The sequence below is a fragment of the Hemibagrus wyckioides genome, linkage group LG14 (assembly GCF_019097595.1).
Source record: "Hemibagrus wyckioides isolate EC202008001 linkage group LG14, SWU_Hwy_1.0, whole genome shotgun sequence".
NCBI classification, from domain to species: Eukaryota; Metazoa; Chordata; class Actinopteri; order Siluriformes; family Bagridae; genus Hemibagrus; species Hemibagrus wyckioides.
This window is the reverse complement of record NC_080723.1, coordinates 8,497,628-8,515,252: the sequence shown is the minus strand read 5'-3', so window position 1 is coordinate 8,515,252 and position 17,625 is coordinate 8,497,628. Positions and strand designations below refer to the sequence as shown.

Below are 17,625 nucleotides of genomic sequence, written 5' to 3'. Positions count from 1 at the left end.
GACCGGAATCCATGTAAGATGAGCAAAGTTTATTACACAAATCACTTCAAATTTATTTGTACAATTAGCCCTTTGGGAGGAGATCTTCAAAGCAGGCAGTGTTGTGAGAGTGTATCATCAAACAGGACAGTCTGTGTGTCTTCCCTTCCCACAATCCATCAGTTCAAACTGGTAGATGCTGGAGATGCAGGTCGGGGAGCGTCCTGTCTTTAACACAAACGTGATCCTGGTCCCAGTATACCCGTAGTCCCTGACAATTATGTCTCTTTCATCCAAGACCTGACTTCATTTCGCACCCAATCCAGTCGAATTAAAGAATAAATACAAATGCTGGAATCACTGAACAATCACATGACCATATTTTTTGTTCGAACTTGCTTTGGGGTAGGGGGATATAAATTAAACTATAAATACATTGGTTGGGAAATTGTCGGAATGTTAGCGATACTTCCATGAGAAATTGTCCATTGGAGAGAATATGAGGGAACGATTACAGAAGAGAAACACTGCAAATGGTGTACAGTAGTGAGTTTACATTGGCACTTCATCAAACCTAAAAACAAAGTAATGAGGATTTCTTAAATCCGTAAACAGAATGAATTTGGCAATTTGGCAACGATTTAAATTATGATGCATTGCTTTGTGTCCAGACAGGTGGAAGATAGCACCCTAGGTGTGTTTTCTTATTCAGTGGTTTAACGAACTCCAAACTGGCAGAGTGCATTAGTGTCAGTTCAGGTCTCTTGGTTAATTAATGATGTCCACACTGTCAAGGCTGTTGAGGGTTTGGTTCTCCTGCTGTGGTTCGAGAAGCGGGGCGACGTCTTCGCTTGGCCCCACCTCCTCCTCCCGCCGGGCAAATTGTCAGTCTTTGTGGTCGTGGCCCTGTGGGATGATGCTGAACACACGGATGTGCAGGTGAGCAGCAATCTGTAGACACACACCTGTGCAGTATCGTGTCAGGTCCACCACAGACAGGACCTGTTTAACAAAAAACACAAAATGTCAAACTGGGAGGTTTCCCTTCGGTTGACACGTGGTCCTCCAGAAGCATTTAGAGAATCTTTCCTGCTTTACAGATTTAAAATACATTTGTCAAAGTCATGCAGTGTTCCGTTTCCTCACCAGAGCAATCCAGAGGACCATATATTCATCAATAAAGCTGTTGAAGTACTGATTTAGGAAGAGGAGACAGGGGCCGATGAAGGCTGTGTCGCTCAGATAAAGCTTACTCCTGGTCATGTGAGCAACCTGGAAAGAAAAAAAACATACAATGTCCTTTAGGAAGTGATGCATTATGAGTGTAAGATGAGTCAGCACTAATGTTTAGGCAACCCTAAACAAAAAGAAGTCATGTGACAAAAGAAATTCTTCAGGAAGTGAGGACTGACTGTCACATTGAACACAGAGGATTTTCAGACACTTGATTATTTTATTTTTTTTTACTTTCTTAAGCTATAATGCAGAAACTGAGACAGAAGTGTTATCTCTGTACAGTATTATTTTTCAGAATAATGTCATGGTGGTTGTGAGAGTGATGACTATGGCATGAACAGTGCTTTATCTTTATCGCTGAAATTTCCAGCACATGTGACCTATGACAAGGCATAATGCTTATGTTTACACTACATGTACTGAAATGATGCTTTTAACACAGATTAATGTTAGCTGTTAAAAAAAGAAATAATAAATATTACTAAAATCAAGGACTATCCATTCAACTGTCCTATCAAAACACAAGATATAGGGCTCAAGTGGTTAAGGCTCTGGGTTGTTGGTCGAAGGTTGTGGTTCAAGCCCCAGCACCACCAAACTGCCACTGTTGGGCAACTGAGCGCAGCCCTTAACCCTCTCTGCTCCAGGGGCACTTTATCATAGCTGCCCCAACCCCCTGAGCTGGGATATGTGAATAAAAGGATATGCACTGTGCTGTAATGTATGTGATTATAAAGGCTTCTTCAGATATGGACAGGCCCCTGGTGGTCCAGTGGCTGAATCCCATGCTCTCCTTGTCACATACTGGGCTCAATTCCCCAGGCAGGCAACTAACCGAGCCACAGTCCCAAGTCCGGATTTAAAAAATTTGAGGGTTGTATACAATCTAAAACATTTGCCAAATCAAATACTGTATGTGGACCAGGTGATCTGCTGTGGTGACCCCAAACAGGGAGCAGGGAACAAGATGTAGACTGGAAAAGAGTCACAAAACACATATTGCTGTGATTGGCTTTTGGACTGCAATTTCCACAAACCACAAGTTTTGCAAGTTAAGTCTCCATCAGTGAACATTTTCAAACGTCAACAGAAAAAACTTCATGTTTAAACTAGAATGAATTTCCTGATTTACTCAGTTGCACTTTTCACCAAGATGAGTCTGGTTCCTCCTCTGGCTTGCTCAATAGGGAAACATTTATACGTTAATATTTTCTATCCTGAACTGATGTATTACTGTAAATTTGTTATATAAATAAAGTTGAATGGAATTGGTATCAGTGTTGCTTTTTAATTAAAGACGTATTAATAAAATAAATAAAATAAATGGTTCTATCTATCTATCTATCTATCTATCTATCTATCTATCTATCTAATGTACACTGATCAGGCATAACATTATGACCACTTGTCTAATATTGTATTGGTCTCCATTTTGCTGCCAAAACAGCCTTGATCCATCAAGGCATGGACTCCACTAGATCCCTGAAGGTGTGCTGTGGTATCTGGCACCAAGATGTTAGCAGCAGATCTTTGTCCTTATCCAAGTCCTGTAAGTTGCAAGGTGGGGCCTCCATGCATCGGACTTGTTTGTCCAGCACATCCCACAGATGCTCAGTTGGATTGAGATCTGGGGAATTTAGGTAGGTACATGTCAAAGTAACATCCACATGGATGGCAGGACCCACGTTTTCCCAGCAGAACATTGCCCAAAGCATGACACTGCCTCCGCCGGCTTGCCTTCTTCTCATAGTGCATCCTGGTGCCATGTGTTCTCCAGTGTAGAAAAACATATTTTAAGGTCACTCTAGAATCTACTGTAACATACATTCCTTTTTGAATAATAATTTACATATCCCAGCTCGCACAACCAAATGATCAAATCAGACGGTGATCAGGAACTTTGAACTAGCTGATAGTTGGGGGGCCAACTCTACGGATCTTTCTCCATTCGGTGCTTTGTTCAAAAGTATCACCTCTAGGTGTTTGTATTGTGACACTTTCAAGGCCTGCCCACTCAAGGCCTTTAAAACTGCAACACATGTTCCTTTTCACTGGACTTGGTGACTACAGTACCACCGCAGTGTGTTCTGATCTCCAATAAAACATTCCTGCTGAACACTACTTCCAAGTCCCCTGGTCTGCTTCCGTGAATTCACAACATCAGGTAAGTGACGCCCACACACCTGGCCATCCACGTGATGTAAAACAAAACATGATTCATCAGACCAGGCCACCTTCTTCCATTGCTCTGTGGTCCAGTTCTGATGCTCACGTGCCCATTTTGGCGCTTTCGGTGGTGCATAGGGGTCAGCATGGGCACTGTGACTGGTCTGCGGCTATGCAGTCCCATACGCAACAAACTGTGATGCACTGTGTATTCTGACACCTTTCTATCAGAACCAGCATTAACTTCTTCAGCAATCTGAGCAACAGGTCCAACATTCACTCCCCGCATGCATCAATGAGCCTTGGACTCCCATGACCCTGTCACCAGTTCACCACTGTTCCTTCCTTGGACCACTTTTGATAGATACTGGCCACTGCAGACCGGGAACACCCCACAAGAGCTGCAGTTTTGGAGATGCTCTGATCCAGTTGTCTAGCCATCACAATTTGGCCCTTGTCAAATTCGCTCAAATCCTTACGCTTACTTCGAGGACAAAATGTTCACTTGCTGCCTAATATATCCCACCCACTAACAGGTGCCATGATGAGGAGATCATCAGTGTTATTCACTTCACCTGTCACTGCTCATAATGTTATGCCTGATCGGTGTATAAAGAATATTATTTCTAAAAACATTATATGTTACAAATATAAACGTATTAAGTCAGATTTAATCAAGTTAATCAAGTAGATCAAGTGTGTGTGTGCATGTGTGTTTGTCTGTTGCCATATTGTTCTGACATCAGGTGTGTTTATGTCACACATGTTTCCTTCCCCCTGGTTTCTTCCCATGCTGGAGCATAAGGAGTTACCTGCTTCTACAGTGTTTATTCCCAACTTGCCACAAGTCTAGAGTATAAACGTCTCGGATCATTTATTAATATTTTATCCAAAGTTCAGGTTCCTAAACCTTTTTTCCCTCAAAGTCTGAATGTGTGTCTGCTGAGATGAACTGCTATAAATCCTCTATAAACCTGACCAGGATAAAGTGCTGGATAAAAGAATGCATGTTCTTCACTGTGAACTGTGTAACTCAGACAAAACATCAGAGAAGCTCACCACCAGCTTGTTGGAAATCTTAGCGATGGCTGTGCCGAAGGTGAGGATGTAGAGACAGGGATAATGTTCAAACAGCTGGCTGGAGGACTTCTTAAAGATGATGAAGGCCAGGGTGAGGATGAGGCCGATGTGCAGGCCAGGAGACAATACGCTGGTGTCCTGTGGAGGGGACAGTTCACATAAGAACACCGACCTTTAAAGAGGTAATCAGTCCTGCTAAAAATTCAAATGACATCCATCCAAACTGAAAATAATGATTGCAATCCCTTTGGTAAAACTCTGCTACATATGCAGACGATGTGCCACAAGCCGGAGAAGTCAGAGATGTCACTTAGATTTATATTTACGGCATTTGGCACACGCCCGCATCCAGAGTGATTAAAACTGATCTCATTTAAGTAACTGAGAAGTTGAGGGTTTGAATCCCGTTGAAGGTCAGAAGGTTGTGAGTTTGAACCCCAGGACCACCAGGCTGCCACTGTAGACCCCCTGAGCAAGTCTTTTAACCCTCAACCGCTCAGCTGTATAAATGAGATAAGCATAACGCTCTGGATGAGGGCGTCTGCCAAATCTACAACAGCAGAATATTAAATGAGAAAAACTTCCTCTTTCTGTATAAGAGCATTTTATTTACTCATCACCTAACCCTGTAAAATGAAACATCCTGCATTACATCAGACTAGATAAAAATGATTTTCATGCCAGGACGAGGAACATGGACAACTATGCTAGTGTTTTTGTCTCCATTCTTTCACTTTCAGAGTAAAATGAACGTATCACATGAAAAAGAGAGATTATCTTCTGATACTAAACTCTACTATTATTTTACTTACTAAGGAAGTCAGAGTAACTTTGATATATAGTCTTTTGACACGGGTTGGTGTTTGTGTGTGTAATGTACAGTATGGGTGTATTTCCTGGTGATGAATTGAACTGCACACAGAAACATCAGGTAGAATGCTATTAATATTAAGAAATTATAACTAAGAGATGTTCAATGATTCTAAGAAATATAGCACCACTTACCGCCACAGTTGAGCCGTTTTTGCCCACGCCGCCACTCAGGATGACCAGGAAGTAGTTGTAGGTTGATAACAGAAATCCCCCGATGATGCCCAGGATCGGGAACGCTTGTAGTTTAATGCCGAGCCCTGGCAACTAGCACGAAATATGAATAAACAAACCAACATATAAAATCGCGCTCATCACTGGATTGATCATTTATTTACCCTACTACACTTTATCTTGTTTCAGGTCTTGAAGCCAAAATCATGACTAGAGATGATTTCTTCACTTCATGATATTTACCTTTCTCTGTTTGTCAATTCTCCCCCGGAGGCACAGAACAGAAGTGAGAGAGAGGGTTTATCTAACTGATTTCAGGGGTGAGACATAAATGTCCTCTTGCTTCATAAGCAAGCAGTTGTTAGTGTGTGTGCTAACAGGACTATATCTTCTCGCTGTGTATGTGTGTGCGCTAAGAGGACTACAGCTTCTCACTCTGTGTGTGTTTGTGTGTGTGTGCGCTAAGAGGACTACAGCTTCTCACTCTGTGTGTGTTTGTGTGTGTGTGCGCTAAGAGGACTACAGCTTCTCACTCTTTGTGTGTTTGTGTGTGTGTGTGCGCTAAGAGGACTACAGCTTCTCACTCTGTGTGTGTTTGTATGTGTGTGTGCGCTAAGAGGACTACAGCTTCTCACTCTGTGTGTGTTTGTGTGTGTGTGCGCTAAGAGGACTACAGCTTCTCACTCTTTGTGTGTTTGTGTGTGTGTGTGCGCTAAGAGGACTACAGCTTCTCACTCTTTGTGTGTTTGTGTGTGTGTGTGCGCTAAGAGGACTACAGCTTCTCACTCTGTGTGTGTTTGTGTGTGTGTGCGCTAAGAGGACTACAGCTTCTCACTCTGTGTGTGTTTGTGTGTGTGTGCGCTAAGAGGACTACAGCTTCTCACTCTTTGTGTGTTTGTGTGTGTGTGTGCGCTAAGAGGACTACAGCTTCTCACTCTTTGTGTGTTTGTGTGTGTGTGTGCGCTAAGAGGACTACAGCTTCTCACTCTTTGTGTGTTTGTGTGTGTGTGTGCGCTAAGAGGACTACAGCTTCTCACTCTGTGTGTGTTTGTGTGTGTGTGCGCTAAGAGGACTACAGCTTCTCACTCTTTGTGTGTTTGTGTGTGTGTGTGCGCTAAGAGGACTACAGCTTCTCACTCTTTGTGTGTTTGTGTGTGTGTGCGCGCTAAGAGGACTACAGCTTCTCACTCTGTGTGTGTTTGTCTGTGTGTGCGCTAAGAGGACTACAGCTTCTCACTCTTTGTGTGTTTGTGTGTGTGTGTGCGCTAAGAGGACTATAGCTTCTCACTCTTTGTGTGTTTGTGTGTGTGTGTGCGCTAAGAGGACTACAGCTTCTCACTCTTTGTGTGTTTGTGTGTGTGTGTGCGCTAAGAGGACTACAGCTTCTCACTCTTTGTGTGTTTGTGTGTGTGTGCTAACAGGTCTACTGCTACTCATTCTGTGAGTGTGTGTGTGTGTGTGTGGGGGGGGGGGGGTTCAGGACTATAGCTTCTCGCTGTGTATGTGTGTGCGCTAACAGGACTACAGCTTCTCACTCTGTGTGTGTGTGTGTGTGTGCGCTAAGAGGACTACAGCTTCTCACTCTTTGTGTGTTTGTGTGTGTGTGTGCGCTAAGAGGACTACAGCTTCTCACCCTTTGTGTGTTTGTGTGTGTGTGTGCGCTAAGAGGACTACAGCTTCTCACTCTTTGTGTGTTTGTGTGTGTGTGTGCGCTAAGAGGACTACAGCTTCTCACTCTTTGTGTGTTTGTGTGTGTGTGCGCTAAGAGGACTACAGCTTCTCACTCTTTGTGTGTTTGTGTGTGTGTGCTAACAGGTCTACTGCTACTCATTCTGTGAGTGTGTGTGTGTGTGTGGGGGGGGGGGGGGGTTTGCAGGACTATAGCTTCTCGCTGTGTATGTGTGTGCGCTAACAGGACTACAGCTTCTCACTCTGTGTGTGTGTGTGTGTGTGCTTGCAGATCTATAGCTTTTCGCTCTGTGTGTGCGTGTGTGTGTGTTGTAGCACCAATACCATAGTCTGCCAAAGGCTAACTCCTCCGAAGGCGGACATCAGGTACATGATTATGATAGCAATCTGCACCTCTGTCACATCGACACTGAGTAAAGGGAAAAATTCCATCAGAAATATAATCCCAAAAAGTCATAATTATACAGTGCCCTCCGTTAATATTGGCACCCTTGGTAAATATGAGTGTTTACTGTTTAAACTTTCGTACCAAAAATTCACAAAAATACTCTGCTGTCTGTTTTATTAAAATATATATATATGTGTGGCAAAATTATTGGCTTTTAGTGCTTTGTGCTGATTCCCTTTTCCAAGATAATAAGCTCATGAGGACAGAGAACACATGGCAAGGAATCTGGGACCATCTATCCAGATCCGTCAAATCCCATCGAGGTCCATGCTGGTGCTACAGGTTAAACAATAAAGACAAATTTTTCACAACCTTCTTTGCTCATATTTACCAATTAGTGGAGGGCACTGCTCTTAGTTACTTAATACAGTCTTGTATGGAGCACAGTGTCATTACTCACATGCCAAATCGTAGTGTCCCAGACACGTAGGTCTGCCAGTGTGCACAGAAGAACATGAACATGCCCACGAAGCCACAGAAAAACATCCAGTTAGGATAAGTGCCAATGCCAGCACATATACACGATCCCACAGAGACAAAAACTGCAGAGAGGACAATAAAAAAACGAGAGGTCAGGAGCAACGAATAAAGGGCAAGATCCCACAGACATGCATGTAGCTTGAAGTAGTTATAACTGTTTCTGCTTGTATGAGGAACACAAAACAATAATGATGTTAAGGTTCATATTTCAGTTTAAATGCGACAGCCAGATGTCATGTGACTCTAAGCTGGTAAACTATGTTCCATGCTCACTATGGAGATGAGATTTTAAAGCATGTTCTCAAGTATGGGGTCAAGACCAGACAAGAGGTCGCCTGATACGCATACGGGATCATGGGAAATTGTATTAAACGTTATAACAGATTTCCACACATATAATCATCAGCGCTAGGGCAATAGGCGCAAAAACAACAGTGGATCAGATCAGTTGATGGAGGAAACATCTCTTGAGTTTATTGTATTTGTACTTCACTATATTTGTATGGTGATATGATTTAGTGGGAGAGTTTAACTGTGAATTGCCAAACCAGCAAAAAATATAGTATGTAGTTTATTTTTATAACAATCTGATGGCAGCTGAAGGAACCGGGGATTTTCTTCAGACGTTCATAAAAGCACTCTTTACTCTGTAAATGTAAAGAAGCGTGTGCAATATTTCTACTGCTTTTCAAAGAATGAGCCTTTTTGAAAGGTTGGGAACCCCTGGGGTAAAGCCTTTGATGACGATACCTGTAGAGACGGCGTCACAGCCATGGTCAAAGAGTTCTCCCAGAGCCGAGCTGCTATTGGTCCGCCGGGCTTGTTTCCCATCAATAGCGTCTAGTGACTGGTAGATGAAGAGACCTAAAGCGCTGAGGAAAAAAGCCCATGACGGAGCCTAGAGAAAAAGAGACGGAAGAATTCAAGAGTCAACTTAAACGTGTGCTATTTGTAATGTACACTGTTGCATTTCACTTTATTCAGTTTTAATAATTAGCACCTAAATTCCTTAAGGATTTATAAACACCATTCCAAACATCTGAGCGGAAAACGCTGGAGTCTTATAAACCCTGAGCATCAGCAGTAAACAAAATATCACTGCTTACCTTTAAATGAATTACACTTACCTCAGAAGTAGGAACTTGGGAATTCCAGTTCCATTATTTCTGAAACGCGAGCCAGCTAACTGATTTATATTTTCCTCCTCAAATACAGTAAACCATAGAGTCAGTGTTATAGATTTAACACGTGAACGTGTCTATATGTTGACGGATATAAAGCTAGTGCTCATGTTTATACAGTTTAACTTTAAAGGTAAGAAGTGCTGTGGTGTTTCCTGCTGATGCTGACTTCAATTTAACGTCACTTCTTAAACTTGGGGTTAAATTTAAGTAGGAATTCCCAGCTGTCTTTGTTTTTCCCAGACTTCAGAACAAGTTACAACCTTCAAATGCAGTGTTAGTCATCATAACAGTGGTGGCAGACTGTAGCCAGATTTTTTTTTTTGTTTTACTTAAAACCGTTTTCTTTCTTAACTTAAGTACACTATACAGCCAAAAGTTTGTGGACACCTGCCTATCACTCTCTTATGTGCTTGCTGAACATCTCATACAGTTTAATTTCCCTCTACTGTTATAATAAGCTCCACTCTTCTCTTCCATTAGATGTTGGAGCGAGGCTGTGGGGATTTTTTGTGATCATTCAGCTACAAGAACATTAGTGAGATCAGACACTGATGTAGTAAGAGTGAGGAGGTCTGGGGTGCAGTCTGTATTCCAGTTCGTCCCAAAAGTGTCAGGGGTCAGGGCTCAGTGCAGGACACTCGAGTTCTCCCACTCCAACTTTAACCTCCACACTATGACTTCATGGAGCTCTGTGCTTTGTGCACAGGGGCACTGTCATGTTGGAACAGGATTCGAATCTCTTACTTACAGGACATTCTCTTACTTACACAACAGTCTCTTACTTACAGTGAAGTGAAATTATAAAGCTACAGCATACAGAGACATTCTATACAACTGTGTGCTTTAAAAGAAAATAAAGGTGCTGAGCGGACACAAATGATAGCTACAAGGACAGAACACCACATCCTTGACTAGTAATTTGCAGACATAATAGTTAGCCTACACTAATGCACTTAACTAGCTAACCAACTCACAGTTTAATCTAGTTAATCAACCCAAGGCTTTAATGCTAATGCATATGTGCTAAAGGCTTTAATGCTAATGCATATGTGATTAATAGCTATATTACTAGCTATATCTATATATATATATATGAACTGAAAAGATTAAATAAATATTGATGTATATGATTTTGTTTGAACAAACTGCATGTGTTAATTGGGTCTGCGTTCATTTTATTGGGTCAGGCTTTTACAAGTAGTCTGAGATCCTGTTTTACTTTACACTGCATTTTTACAATAAAGACTAAAACCTCTGACTTGTGTGATGAATCTGTGCAGTCTTCTGTCTACAGCAGCTTTGTTAGCTCTGAACAAAGGAAATATTCAGGACGTGTCACACTCACTTGCAGCCATCACTTCATCCTGGGAGGGTCGGGTCTGACCCGGAGCTATCTGGAGTTATCACAGCCAAACGATCAGACCTGATCTACTAAACTTGTGTTCTATTTTATTCCAATGGCAATTTTTCATTTTAAAATATTGTGATGCTTTATTTAATTAATAAGAAGCCTAAAATGAGAATTTCCACCATTTCAGGTCTAAGGAGAGTAGAGGAGTGTAATAATATTATCAGCTGTGAAGTCAGGAACTGTGGCAATCACTGACTCTCAGTGGATTTCTAAGTAATTCTGCAGTAACACAGTAAACAGTTAAACATCATCACATTTCAGTGGAATCCTTTTAGTAATCAGGTGTCTGATCTTTACACGGTGACGTTTTCTCTCTTGATGCTGATCAGTGATCAAGAGCAGAGCACTGGTCAAAACAAACAAAAACAGCGGTTTTATCACTTTATAATTATCTACATCATCAATATTATTTGTGAAAGTGTTCAAATTGCCACTTGTTCTAGATCTGTCAAAATCTGTCTTTTTTATTTCCTGTCTTGCAGCAGAAATGTTTCGGTGCCATTCTTCATAAATATAATAATTCAATGTTAAATATTTACTTGTATAAAGTTTGCTATGTCGATCATACACTTATAGATTTTATTTCACCTTCATGAACTCAAAATATTTTCTATTTATAGTGACAGAAAGTGAGAGTGTGTGAGATTTGGGGAATTTAAACCAGCTCCGCAGATTATTCCACTTTCACATGTCCATTGACTTCTCTCCCATTTTAGAGTAGAGGAAAAGAAGCTCTCTCTTTTGGTGTATTTTGAGTGATAATTATACTAAAATGCGTAACAGTTCGTAAGTGGGAATATAGGAAATATGACATAATACAATCAGAGATAAACCTCACTGGATATCGTAACCTCGTATTACGGTGTAGATATGAAAATATTATTATGTCGAACAAGCCTACAGTCTACAAACCTGGGATCTGTGAGGCAGTAGTGTTACTCACTGCTCTAATGTTTCACCCAGCAACTATCGAGTGCCTGTAAACTCTTATCAATGCTATATGCGTGGACTAAAAGCCTTGTCTAGTAAATGATGAGATTGGGGCCTAATAGTCGTGCAGTTTGAGGCTTGATATCTTAAGTGATGATTTGTCATAGAACAGAGTTTCATTGGTATCTCATCCAACTGTTAACTGTGTAAATGAGATAAGTCCGTAAAAAAACCTGTGCCAAATGGCGTAAATGTAATTATTTGTAATAATGACCAGGGTTGTTTTTCTGTTGTCTCTGTGTCACGTCATAGCCTCAGTTCCTCTCTGGATTTCCACCGATCTGTAACTGGTTTTTCTGGTCCTGTAATTCTGCACACTACTTTTGTAACACGCTTTACATATTTTACTCATTATCTTCCTGCATACCAAACCCCTGCCTTCTCTTACATGATGTTTAATATCACTGTATGGTGTAACAATACAGCTGACTTTTGTCTTCCTGTTGTTTATTACCATTTTTTTGCATTTATGGTCAATAGACCTCATTTACATGAAATTAAACCATATTTCTGATATAAAAACATATGAAAATGGGTCAGATTTAACCCCAAGGACAACATGAGGGTTAAGTAAGAGTAATGCATTTTGTATGACTCAACCTATTTTCCAGTACTCTCTCTGTTCATTCATGTCTGTAAATACACACTTTCAATATAAACAACTACAGGGGTTGGACAATGAAACTGAAACACCTGGTTTTAGACCACAATAATTTCGGGCTAATACAGCATCAATTTGTCTTGTGAATGACAGATACAAGTCCTGCACAGTGGCCAGAGGGATTTTGAGCCATTCTTCTTGCAGAATAGTGGCCAGGTCACTACGTGATGCTGGTGGAGGAAAACGTTTCCTGCCTCGCTCCTCCAAAACACCCCAAAGTGGCTCAATAATATTTAGATCTGGTGACTGTGCAGGCCATGGGAGATGTTCAACTTCACTTTCATGTTCATCAAACCACTCTGTCACCAGTCTTGCTGTGGGTATTGGTGCATTATCATCCTGATACACGGCATCGCCTTCAGGATACAATGTTTGCACATGGTCCTCCAGAATGGTTCGGTAGTCCTTGGCAGTGACACGCCCAACTAGCACAAGTACTAGGCCTAGGGAATGCCATGATATTGCAGCCCAAACCATCACTGCTCCACCCCCATGCTTCACTCTGGGCATGCAACAGTCTGGGTGGTACGCTTCTTTGGGGCTTCTCCACACCGTAACTCTCCCGGATGTTGGGAAAGACAATGAAGGTGGACTCATCAGAGAACAATACATGTTTCACATTGTCCACAGCCCAAGATTTTCGCTGCTGGCACCATTGAAACCGACGTTTGGCATTGGCACGAGTGACCAAAGGTTTGGCTATAGCAGCCTGGCCATGTACATTGACCCTGTGGAGCTCCCGACGGACAGTTTTGGTGGAAACAAGAGAGTTGAGGTGCACATTTAATTCTGCAGTGAGTTGGGCAGCTGTGGTTTTATGTTTTTTGGATACAATCCGGGTTAGCACCCGGACAGCCCTTTCAGACAGCTTCCTCTTGCGTCCACAGTTACTCCTGTTGGATGTGGTTCATCCTTCTTGGTGGTATGCTGACATTACCCTGGATACCGTGGCTCTTGATACATCACGAAGACTTGCTGTCTTAGTCACAGATGCGCCAGCGAGACGTGCACCAACAATTTGTCCTCTTTTGAACTCTGATAAGTCACCCATAATGTTGTGTGCATTGCGATATTTTAAGCAAAACTGTGCTATTACTCTGCTAATTAAACCTTCACACTCTGCTCTTACTGGTGGAATGTGCAATCAATGAAGATTGGCCACCAGGCTGGTCAAATTTGACCATGAAACCTCCAACACTAAATTGGCCAGTGTTTCAGTTTCATTGTCCAACCCCTGTATATTAACATACACTATATTGCCAAAAGTATTCGCTCACCCATCCAAATAATCAGAATCAGGTGTTCCAATCACTTCCATGGCCAAAGGTGTATAAAATCAAGCACCTAGGCATGCAGACTGTTTTTACAAACATTTGTGAAAGAATGGGTCGCTCTCAGGAGCTCAGTGAATTCCAGCGTGGAACTGTGATAGGATGCCACCTGTGCAACAAATCCAGTTGTGAAATTTCCTCGCTCCTAAATATTCCACAGTCAACTGTCAGCTGTATTATAAGAACGTGGAAGTGTTTGGGAACGACAGCAACTCAGCCACGAAGAGGTAGGCCACGTAAACTGATGGAGCGGGGTCAGCGGATGCTGAGGCGCATAGTGCGAAGAGGTCGCCAACTTTCTGCAGAGTCAATTGCTACAGACCTCCAAACTTCATGTGGCCTTCAGATTAGCTCAAGAACAGTGCGCAGAGAGCTTCATGGAATGGGTTTCCATGGCCGAGCAGCTGCATCCAAGCCATACATCACCAAGTGCAATGCAAAGCGTCGGATGCAGTGGTGTAAAGCACGCCGCCACTGGACTCTAGAGCAGTGGAGACACGTTCTCTGGAGTGACGAATCGCGCTTCTCCATCTGGCAATCTGATGGACGAGTCTGGGTTTGGCGGTTGCCAGGAGAACGGTACTTGTCTGACTGCATTGTGCCAAGTGTAAAGTTTGGTGGAGGGGGGATTATGGTGTGGGGTTGTTTTTCAGGAGCTGGGCTTGGCCCCTTAGTTCCAGTGAAAGGAACTCTGAATGCTTCAGCATACCAAGACATTTTGGACAATTCCATGCTCCCAACTTTGTGGGAACAGTTTGGAGCTGGCCCCTTCCTCTTCCAACATGACTGTGCACCAGTGCACAAAGCAAGGTCCATAAAGACATGGATGACAGAGTCTGGTGTGGAGGAACTTGACTGGCCTGCACAGAGTCCTGACCTCAACCCGATAGAACACCTTTGGGATGAATTAGAGCGGAGACTGAGAGCCAGGCCTTCTTGTCCAACATCAGTGTGTGACCTCACAAATGCGCTTCTGGAAGAATGGTCAAAAATTCCCATAAACACACTCCTAACCCTTGTGGACAGCCTTCCCAGAAGAGTTGAAGCTGTTATAGCTGCAAAGGGTGGACCGACGTCATATTGAACCCTATGGATTAGGAATGGGATGTCACTTAAGTTCATATGCGAGTCAAGGCAGGTGAGCGAATACTTTTGGCAATTTGTGCTTGCGATCCACAAATGCCAAAAGCTTATTCAGCACATTAAATCCTGTACATTCCTTAAACACTGCAGTAATGCCTGCATTCAGTAACAGCCAATAGTCTAATAGATATGCTATTGTTAGACAAACAAGAGTTGATCCCACTCCTTTGTTACAAATGTCACAGTAAACTTTCAGCCAATGAGGACAAAGGTTGGCCTTTATCTCCCGGTTGCTCCCAACAGGTTGGTGAACCTGTGATAGAAAAGCTGCTGATCTCTGTAGCAATAAATGAACACGCATGGAATCTGGACTTTTTGTGCTGAATAAGGGTCATAATGTCTCTTCAAGGGTCAAGAGTCAGTGATAATGATAACTACAGGTTCACACTATCAGATGTTTTTTTTACAATAACCAGTTCACTCTATACTAATGATATGCAGTGTGAAGATTCAGATGAATCTGCTGTCAAAATGCTTTTCTACACTCCCTCAGTGTTATTATAATTATACAGAAGATCTGGAGTGTATGAGTTGATTGAGCTTTATGCAGTGGAGCCTAATGAATAAAGGAACCTCTGAACACTACAATTTGACTGAAATACAATAAAATATAACTTCAAGGTGAACACTGTATGTATGTCATATTACAACCACGAACGAGTAAAACGAGTTTATTTAATGTTGCTGTGGCTTTATGCAGGTCTGGGAAGCATATCCTGGGCAGAAAGTAGGAATACAACATGGCTTTAACACACACACACACACACACACACAATTTTTCCTAATCTGATGTTAAAATGAATACATTGATCCTCGAAAACAAAATGAGGTGTGAAAACCTGGTACCTGATGCCTTTTTAGAAAAAATTTACATGACATGCTCGAAAATGAAAAAACAAAAACAAAACAGAAACACAAAAAACTGTGTAATAAACAGTGTAACGTGTAATAAACAGTGTTTATTACACACAGGGTGTTGTAAAGGTTAGTGTTCGATCACTGTTATTTCTCTGTGTTTTCACGTAAGTATTATTTAGCTATCGTGGTATCGTGATACTCCACTGTGATATTATCGGTATGGAGGTCTAGGTGTCCGTGTGCTACCGTGTCAGACTTGGTTAGGTATTACACACCAGGAGAAGGGTTTTTATGGGTAAATGGTAAACGTGTGCTCTATTTAAGTTTACACGCGACATGGTATTAGAGAGAGAGAGAGAGAGAGAGAGCTGAAGTCAACTGAAGACTGGCCTGAAGTTCTTCACTGTACTCACCTCCTCTGTGGCAGTGGGGCAGTACAACACCAGGATGATGGAAGTAAATACGTTGATAATAAGTCCCGTGATGGTCAGCGTGTTGGGCGCGAGCCATGTCGGGATCTGCTCCACTAACCAGGTCCAGTAGATCTGACACGGCGGCTCCAGTAAGGACCGACCCGTGGCGCTGTATTTGTGCTGCTCCAGGCGCTTGAGCTGCGCCGGTGACAGCGGCTCCGGCCACAGGCAGCGGGGCATCGCCGACTCAAACACCCACACCCAGGCACCGGAACACCGTGTCTGCCTTTATCTCCACCCGAGCGTCGACCAGAACGAGGCGTCTGTCGAGTCAACTACGTGTATAAAGTCATTTTTCATGAGCGGAACCAACAGTTAGTCCCAAGTGCCGCTCTGCTGCTTCGGAGCAAGAAATACGAAGTGAGCAGGAAATCACGGAGCGGAAGTGGAAGCAGCCGGGAAAATTGAAATTAACACACACACACACACACACACACAGAGAGAGAGAGACATATACACACATACATATACAGTACATTCACATGTACGTACACCCCCCCATACACACACATACATTTTATATATACACGCATGTACACACACACACACACACACACTTGTTCTTGTGTTCCTTAATGATGTTACCCGAACAACCCAATTTCACAAAAATCCTCAAACAGGTCTTGTGTAGTATCTGATGTTTACATCAACTTGTTTGTGTGTAAATGCTCCAACCATGTGACCTCAGCAAATGTTCACACATCCGTGTCCAGTCTAACACCAAGCTGGTATTTTAAATGCGTCTCCTGAGACCACTTGAGATAGGATTTCATACATCACAAACATGTATTACTTCAGTCTTCCTCTGCTTTCTGTTCAGCTAGAAATGTGCTGTTTCATGTGCCTGGTAGTTCTGTTTAGATCTCATGGGCTGCTGATGAAATACAAACTTTAATGAAAGACTGGGCAATAAAACAAGTTATGAACTAAGTAGCTGCTTTGTATCTGCTGTTATAGCATTATATTCAACCTGGTATTGTGTACAGACTTACAAAGATCATGTGTTTGATTAGATCAGCTGATAAGGAGATCTTTTCAGGTTAGGTTCAGATCACCTCCAAATATCTTTTAAAGGACTGAATGGCATTGCGTCTCGGAGACAAACTGGACTTGTGTACTTAGCACTGTCCACTTACCCAGGACTCATGTTAATGCCCGGTGTGAACAGGGTCTAACATCCCTGCTGAAAAATCCAGTTTAGTCTGACAAGCAATGCAGATCACACTGGTAGATCATCTTCTCCAACTGGTGGAAAGGAAAAAGGTTCTGAATCCCTGCTACTAATGCTATATCGTACACAGGGTTTGTTTTTTTATGACAGTAACAAAGCAGTAAGGCAATTAGGTAATCTCAGTGTAGTTAGGTAACAAAGAAGCTGGAAAATAACTCACCAGCTAGCAAAGATCATCTACCAGTTTGACTAGTTCACCTGCCTTATGGTATCCAGTCAGA

At 42.3% G+C, this 17,625-nt stretch overlaps 1 protein-coding gene across 2 annotated transcripts; it reads right to left on the bottom strand.

Moving 5' to 3' along the window:
- Window positions 1–8: 8 nt before the first annotated feature.
- Window positions 9–16,555, bottom strand: chpt1 (choline phosphotransferase 1). 2 transcript variants are annotated; one of them, XM_058407575.1, is made up of 8 exons: window positions 16,114–16,551; window positions 8,873–9,020; window positions 8,043–8,184; window positions 7,519–7,603; window positions 5,467–5,598; window positions 4,441–4,599; window positions 1,126–1,251; window positions 9–981 (listed from the first exon to the last, which is right to left on the bottom strand). In XM_058407575.1, exons 1-8 carry the CDS (start codon window positions 16,351–16,353, stop codon window positions 865–867), a joined length of 1,149 nt encoding a protein of 382 aa, XP_058263558.1. In that variant the 5' UTR covers window positions 16,354–16,551; the 3' UTR covers window positions 9–864. The 2 variants fall into 2 exon arrangements, with proteins under 2 accessions (XP_058263558.1, XP_058263559.1); XM_058407576.1 differs by lacking the exon at window positions 4,441–4,599 and having other exon boundaries at window positions 16,114–16,555.
- Between the last annotated feature and the right edge of the window lie 1,070 nt (window positions 16,556–17,625).